Raw genomic sequence first — 8432 nt, 5'->3', positions numbered from 1 at the left:
TGAAAAAGTAGGCTAGCTTTGCTGGTGTGGAACTTAGAAAAAAGTCTGTGTTGCAATTTTAAATTGTTGAATACTCATCTTCAAGACGGTATTTCAAGCCATATAGAATCATCCACAAGAACTGCCCACAGGGAAAGGAATAGAGTTCTTTGGACAAAAATCTGCTCCATTACATATATCATGACCTTTGAGTAAGTGTTCCTGATACACCAGAAAAACTCTATGATGTGAATTATTCTTTGCAGATACATATCATCACTACTATTGCTTTCTTCAAGAGGTGTTGACTGGATCCAAAGATTCTTCTGCCCATGAAGTAAGAAATGGCTTTGATAATAATTAAAGGAATAATATTCATCTTTATAACTGGACCTGGTATTATGGGGAACATTTTTGTTTTCATCACTTATATGTGCATTTTCTTTCAGGGCACTGAAAAAAAATCGATATATCTAATTCTAATGCACTTAGCTTTTGCAAATACCATACTACTTTTTTTCAAGGGAATCCCAAAGACAATAGCAACTTTTGGTTTGATAAGCTTCCTAAATGATGGAGTCTGTAAAACTGTTGTTTATCTGGAAAGGGTGGCTCGGGGACTGACAGTCTGCACGACCAGTTTCCTCACTGTGGTCCAGGCCATCACCATCATCCCCAGCGCCCCTGGGTGGGCAAAGCTGAAGTCAAGGTCCAAATGGCATATCTTTTGCTTCTTTCTCTTCTTTTGGATATTCAATTCCTTGCTAAGCATGAACTTACTCTATTACATCCAAAGCATCAGCAGCATAAACAGCTCACAAAATAGTGACAATAACAGATATTGTTATTTTATACCAGAAAGCCAGAAAGTGACGAGGATTTTTCTCATTCTAATGGGCATACGAGATGCCCTGTGTCAGTGTCTAACGGGCTGGGCAAGTGTCTACATGGTATTTCTTCTCCACAAGCACCACAAGCATGTCCTCTACCTTCAGAACTCCAAGATTCTCTACCGAACTCCCCCTGAGATCAGAGCCGCTCAAAGTGTTCTCCTTTTGATGCTTTGTTTTCTTTTCTTTTATTGGACAGATTGTATTTTTTCTTTATATTTTAATTCCTCTTTTGATAATAACTTTATAGAATTAAATATTCTAGAAATTCTAAACCTTGGTTATGCATCTCTCAGCCCATTTGTGCTAATTCACAGACATGGATGATTTATTGAATGCTGGAACATTTATTAAGACTTGAGAAAGTGTCTATTTCATCAATCCTTTAGGTAGCAAGTTTGAAATAACAGTTATGTTATGCTGTGTGTAAAAAAAAAAAATGAAGAGTAGCTTAAACACATAAAAGTAGATTGTCCTACAAGCAACCTGGTAACAAGCAGCCTTGAGCTGACACAGGAGATCATAATGAGCTACAGGGACCCAGTCATCTTCTCACTGTCCATTCTGCCACCTTCAGGAAGTGTACACCATTCTAATTCTCCTGCTTGTAAGGTGTCTCTTTCACTACCACGCTTTCAGTAGTAAGAAGAAAAAGAACAATTTGGCAAATTCTATCAAAATAATAATGCACTCACCCTTTGACTCAGGAGTTCCACTTCTAGGATGATCATACACATACATTGTGTGTGTGAGAATTACAGTACAAAAATTATTACACATTGCAGCATTATTTTAAAAACATAGCCTAAATGTCCAGAAAAAGGGCTATTTTTCTGGCTATTTGAAAATATTCTAGAGGAACCAGCCACACAAAAGGATTTTATTGAACTTATGAAAGAATGGGTGAATTCAAAATGTACTGATGAGCAATGATATCCAAGGTGTGTTTGTAATTAATTAAAGAAAGCAAAGCAAGAATAATAATATTCAAAAATGGAATATAATAATATTTTTAACTTGATGTTATCTACATCATGAATCTCGGCAAGAATAGAAAAAAACTAAAAGAGTGTCACTTGATTTAAGAGAAACTAGGTAAATGGAGGCCAGTAGGTAGAATTTCATTTTACATTGTTCTGTATTTCTGGATATGTTAAAGCTTTGACTATATCTTTTAAAAATGAATAAAAAATTAATTTTGAAAATAATTTGTGGCTTGTTTCAAGACGTTATTTTTTAGTGCCCTGACACTCCCATAATAATATCAATCTTTCAATCAACAGAAAGCTATAAAATAATTTTGTTCTACATTAGTTTAAATAAGGAATTTTATTTTTACTTTTCTAAACTGGAATCAAAATAGATATTTGGATATAATTCGTAGTTCTGGCAATGAGATATGTCATCAAGCTGTTTTGAAAAATATTTGATACTATTGTACTGATTTCACATATTTATAATACAAAATCTTAGAATTGATAGGGACAGCTTTCATTCCATTTTAAAGAATGCCTCTATAATGTCTCTTTTGTGCCCCTTGTAAATATTTGGGCTTTTAATTTCTTTACTAAATTTCTCTTTGGTTTTGTTGTACCATGTTCACACAGCTTTTAAATAACTTAGTTATGTTATTATGTTATATTCTAATATGTTTAGGAGCTTAACTTCCTCATATCACTGAGAGTACTTGAAAGCCAGGACTATACAATTTATCTTAGTTTCATAACTTTTCTGTGACAGCCTTTTCTATCATAGAGAACAAGACAAAGTAAGCACTCCCCAAAGTGGTCATTCATAATGGACTCAAAAGGAAGAGATGTAAGAGCCTGGAAATGAAATTAAGAATAGCATTTTAAAATTAATTATGAAGAAGAGATTATTGAGTGCTAAAAACAGGCAGAAAGTCTCCAGAAAAATAAGGAGATATTGTGTGATTGGTGGAACAAAATGGTTAGGACAGTGTATTAGTCAGGGTTCTCCTGAGAAATAGAATAAATAGGATATCTATATATAGTACATTTAAAGGAGATTTATTATAGGAATTGGCTCACTCCAATACGCAGGTGAAGAAGCCCCACATCTGCCATCTGCAAGCTGGAGAAGCAGGAAAGCCAGTGATACAATTGAGTCTGAGTCCAAAGGCCTGAGAACCAAAGCGTTCCTGGTTTAAGTACCCAAAGTCTGGAGGCCCAAGAACCAGGAGCCCCCATGTTGGAGGGCAGGAGAAGATGGATGTCCCAGCTCAAGAAGAGACAAAGAATTCGCCCTTTCTTCACCTTTTTTTCCATTCAGGCCCCAACAGATTGGACAATGCCTGCTCACATTGATGAGGGGAGTTTCCTACTCAGTCTACTGAATCAGATGCTAATCTCTTCCAGGAACACCCTCATAGACATGTTTAGTTCTACCAGCTGTGTGGGCATCCCTTAGTCAGTCAAGCTGACAGATAAAATTAACTATCACAGGTACCCTGGTATTTGGGTTCTCCAAATAAGTGCTGTTCTGTGTTTCCCTCTGAAAAGTCAGAATTGAGCTGAGAAATTTAAATTGAATCTAGAATCTTAAGCAGAAAATAATTTAAAATAGAGAAACGTATTATTAAAATCACTACACATCTAAAGGAGTGGGAGGTAGGAAGCAGAAATTGGTAATACTGAATTTTAGAACACACGGACATAGCAGATAGCCACATCAATCACCTCTCACCTCTCGTGTATTAATAGTTTCTGTTATCAGTAAAATAGAAATAGGAAGATGAATTCTGCATCAATTTTGCCTGTGAAATCTTACATAAGTTTTGAAGTAATAATAACTGAAAATGTCTCAAATTTTGCGAAATGCATGTGCTTGTAGATTCAAAAAGTTCAGAGAATTCTAAGCATATAGACTCAAAAATGTTTATACCTTGACAAGTCATACTCAGGTTTCTAAAAGTAAGACAAAAAATGTCTTGAAAGTGGCCAGAGATAAATGATACATTACCCAGAGAGAAACAATGATTCTTAAAGGACAGTGGATTTCTTAGAAGAAACCATAGATCTGAGATCAAACTTCACTGATCATCTAACTCCATTAAGTTCCTACTCTGACTGGTGGTCTAACATGACACTTTGGATCTCTAGGAATTACTGTCAGTTCAGAGCCGATGTCTACAAACCTCTGAAAAGTCTGATTATATCACTTTATCCATTATCTAGTCACTCTAGTAAATGACTGCAGGTCTCTTTGGGGATGGTTGGGATGAAGATTATCAGTGTATGTTTTTGATAATGTAGCAGAGTTCCTTCATGGGGACCTTATCTTCATCATTTTTCAAGGTACTCTGGATCACTGAACTGGCTCAAGTCTGGGAATGATTTAGGATCCATGATTATCCATGATGTTCTAGTGATTCAAGCAGGATTTATAGCCACGAGACCTGGAGTTTTTCTCCTTATCCAGATAAGTAAGACTTTAGTACTTCTCATATACATCAGTTCTACAGGACCATGATCAACTAGTCAATGCCAAAGATTTCTGTGAGTCAGACCATTCTGATTAATATTCATTAAGGTACCATACCTGCCTTGTCTTTGGTGATTGAGTACCACCATTTTGCATATATCATTCTGGGATCAACTCACTCTCACTATGTTTAGCAATTCCAGTTCAATAGTAGTAGCTCCTAATTTAATTTTAGGTTTGTAGGCAAGAACCTCAACAAAGCTCTTCTAGGATGCTGGGCTATACTCATGAATTTATTAGTCACAGCTATGATGAAAGGCATGTCCTCTGCAACCCTGCTGGTTTGGATAAGCAGATCTTACACAATAAATAGTCTCTAGCATTCCAATAATCTTAAGGTTTTAGATAACTTCTTCTACAGTATACTAAGGAGTTTTTGACATTTCAGCTTCATTTAGTGTAGGCCACATTTGAGTTCATATTTCAGTCATCCAACCTCTCAAATTTTTTGAGCCATTTTTAGCCACTTAAGCCAGAATATTGAATTCACAGTCTCTGCTTAGTGGGTCCATCTCAATACCTTTGGCCTTATCCAACTTTATATTCTTTTCAGCTTGATCCTACACCCTTAAGAACCATTCCTACACACATATCTCTAGCTTAAATCACAACTACCTGGAGGCCGTTTCTGAAATACAGATTAAATATTTTCTGAAATGTACATGGCTTTACTCTAAAGCCTATCTTACTCTAAAATCTATTCTGGATTTTCACTTCTCCATACAGGATCCTGAACTGCCATGGTCGTGTTCACCACAATTGGATTGTCTATATCATAAGGCTCTAATGGAAAATCTGACCCTTCATGTCTAGACTTGCCCAATACTAAAACATCATATTGAATTTAGTCAAGACTGTAAATATAATTATGAATTGACAAGAAATATGGGGGATTAAAGCATGTTTAATGACAGTGTGAGAATGGGACCCTCTTCATAAGCACTTCATATCATAGCTGTTCACTTCTTTACAGTCAGCAGGAAAGCTCTCTAACTTTGAATGTGTCTCTTTAGGGAAGGCCTGGACCCTCTTTCATGGGACTCACCTGATTAGGTCAGACTCACTCAAGATACTCTCTCTTTTTTTATTATTAACTCTAGGCCAATTGACTAGAGATATTAATTACATCTGAAAAAAAAACCTTCTATTCTGTCATATAATGTAACCAAGTCATATAGTGAAATTCATCATATTCGCAGGTCTTGCCCATATTCAAAGGGAGGAGATTATATCATGTATGTATACCAGTGAGGAAGGAATCTAGGGGGCCATCTTAGAATTCTGCCCATATCCCTTGCCATATTTCCTTTTACGCTAGTTTACTCATTTCAAATCAAATAATCTAAATCACAAAATTTATTTTGGTGGCAATGTTGGAAGTCTAAGAGATATGGAAGTGGGCCTGGCTGCAAATTTTCCCATTGGAAGAAGTTAAATGGGAATATGGTGGGAAGCGGAGAAGAGCAAGAGCAAGGTTAGGCAGGAGTCAGAAAAACTAATCTGTGCTGTTAAGTCAGAGGAGTCCTTACTCTTGGATATAACGACTGGAATGGGAGCATGGGAGATATTTCTGGCTTACATCTGGTCACATTTTACTACTTCATCTGCATGGTAGTTTTAGGGTTATGTACAGTTTGCGAAGATTCATTGAGCTGTATACGTAAGATATAGGTAGTTTTCTTTATGTATATTTTACCTCAGTGAAAATAATCCTTTAAATACCCAGGCTGTGGAAATCCTTTCTGAGCATTCATATGCCTGAAGACTTTTGGTGTTGACTGAAAATACTATATATCATGTAAATATGTTTTCATCAAAATAATAAAATCCTTCCTTTCCTTTAACGTTGCTTTTTCTTCAGTGCATTATAACCTACATTAGGCTATTACAAAAACCTGAAAGGTGAAAATTAGTCAAGTTGCCAGTAAAATACACTAGGTTTCAGAAGTTCCTTATCTAAAAAATGGGGAAAATAATGGCATCATGACCTTTACAAAAGAGAATAGGAGTAATATACCAGAGCGTGTAGTTTATTGCCTAGCACCCAGTAATCACTCACTGATTTTAGAGAAATGAATAAAGTAGAACAACAACATCAAAATGTCAAACTGTGTGTCAAGAATGGCCTCTTGCCTATGTGTGGAACTCCAAGTGTTGATGCCCAGAGATTCTCCTTTGAAGGGGTTTGTGTTTAGGTATGTTGTAAATTTTCCTGCTTTTGTTATGCTTATTCTCAGAGAATTAAGTGGAAGGAGAATCTGGCAGATAACATATAGTACTTTCAATGTGGGAAGCGGAGAATTACATGGGATCAAAGAGGTGTTACCAAGATTGTTCCATGATTTACTCATTAGAACTCTGGACCCTGGTTCTCACAATGAGATATATGACAAAGGTGGAACCTTACTCTACGTCTCTGCTGAAGTGGATTCTTCCCAATACTCTTGTTTGTTTCCAGACAAACTATTGTTTCCCTGAAACAAGCATGAGTGCCTGCATATCTGAGTGCACCAGCAAACTGAGCACAGTGTTAGCAGTGACTAGCCATGTCCCTTGATTCATGCCATCCTGTGGACAATTAGATAAAACCGTGTGCCAGAAAGCAAAAGGCATATGAAATTCTGAACACCTGAAATCAGTGTGAATAAGGAGGCTAGGACTTATGATTAAGGTAAAGGGTACAGTTTTATCACACCACGTTCATTAATGGGATGAGCAATTCATTATTTCAAAGTATTTTAGTTCTAAAAATATCCTTAAAATATGCATTTGAGAGGTTTGAATTTTACTCTTTTTACCTCTCACTTTCTATCACCCAGTTTTTGAAGCTATAAGATAACACGGTAGGCTGGAGACAAGAGAAAATTGAGTGTATTTCTTGAAGGATAACTACAATAAAAATCAAGATATACGGAGTGAGAGGGGAGATGGAAAGCAAGACAAAGCACTTCCTTGGAGTTTTATCCTGTTGTAGTCCCTACCTGTCCCAAAGAATTCACAGAATGTTCAGTGGTAGAAAAAATTTCAGGGTTGTAATTTAAGTGCCAGCTATCACTCAAGTTAGGACTTGGACCCTGTATCTTCAGTTTAAAATGCTGATGCACTTTTGACTGAAGTATGAAAACTGTAAAGTATCTTGGAATTAAAAGAATTTAGATCTGCCATCTAAGTTATTTTACGTCCCTTTGAGGATTATTTCTGACACTCTTTCCTCATACACAAAACACCTGCCTTTAATGTGCAAATTGTATGGAATTCCAATTTTATACCATTCAAATACATATTCCATATTTGCTGATCAAAGGTTTTCTGGTGCATGGTGTTATGGAGATAGAGTCCAAGATCTTGTTGTGATTTTGAGAACATGTAATATGCTCAAGGTTCAAGGATCTCAAACCATACCAAAGATGTTGGTGAACCCACCACCGTCTCTTAGTCTCTCACCCCCACTTCTTTCCACTGTTGAGACAGAGTTCAGAGAATTTTATAATGGGTAAAATAGCAACCTTCATTAAAAGGGCCCTCTTCAACCCTTTTCCAGACATATATTGGGTGTAATAAAGTCCTATCAATTCAGTGGCCAAACTATAACTTGCCATTTTTTCATATCAGATTGATAGATGGTGTCAAGGAGTAAGAATTTGTGACCTTGACTATCATATCTTAATGAAAGTATTTCAAGACATTGGAAACCTCTTATAGCAGTAAAGAGTTAGTGACAGAAGACACCAGGCAGTTATAGAACAAAACACACACATCAAAAATGAGAGAATACGGTTGGCAAAATCTTATTGGAAAAGAATCCAGAGAACTTACTTGGAAGCTGTGTCTGCCTACCAACCCTACTGGTTAACTTCTATTATAGTTTCACTTATAAGTCTTCAAAATCTGATGGAGATATAAAGAAGGGTGTTGAAAGATCCTCCAAATTCTCTTGTTGCATTCTTGGTTTTTTAAATTATGGCTCTGTCTTGGTTGGTCAGTGTGTTGTACCTATTTATGGTTTAATATCTTCGTCTCTAAAATGGGATCCAAATAACTACCTTATCTACTTTTAGG

General features: G+C 36.3%; 1 protein-coding gene across 1 annotated transcript; it reads left to right on the top strand.

Moving 5' to 3' along the window:
* The first annotated feature begins 323 nt into the window (after window positions 1-323).
* LOC124226431 (vomeronasal type-1 receptor 4-like) lies at window positions 324-1196 on the top strand. Its single transcript, XM_046639717.1, has one exon. The coding sequence runs from the start codon at window positions 324-326 to the stop codon at window positions 1194-1196; it is 873 nt and encodes a 290-aa protein (XP_046495673.1).
* The last annotated feature ends 7236 nt before the right edge of the window (window positions 1197-8432 follow it).

The sequence above is a fragment of the Equus quagga genome, chromosome 15, assembly GCF_021613505.1.
Source record: "Equus quagga isolate Etosha38 chromosome 15, UCLA_HA_Equagga_1.0, whole genome shotgun sequence".
Taxonomy (NCBI): Eukaryota; Metazoa; Chordata; class Mammalia; order Perissodactyla; family Equidae; genus Equus; species Equus quagga.
Note: the sequence above shows the minus strand (reverse complement) of the source record. Positions and strands in the feature narration are given on the sequence as shown.

Excerpts from the sequence above, each read along its gene's own strand:
- LOC124226431 (XM_046639717.1), top strand. The coding sequence starts at position 324 with ATGGCTTTGATAATAATTAAAGGAATAATATTCATCTTTATAACTGGA.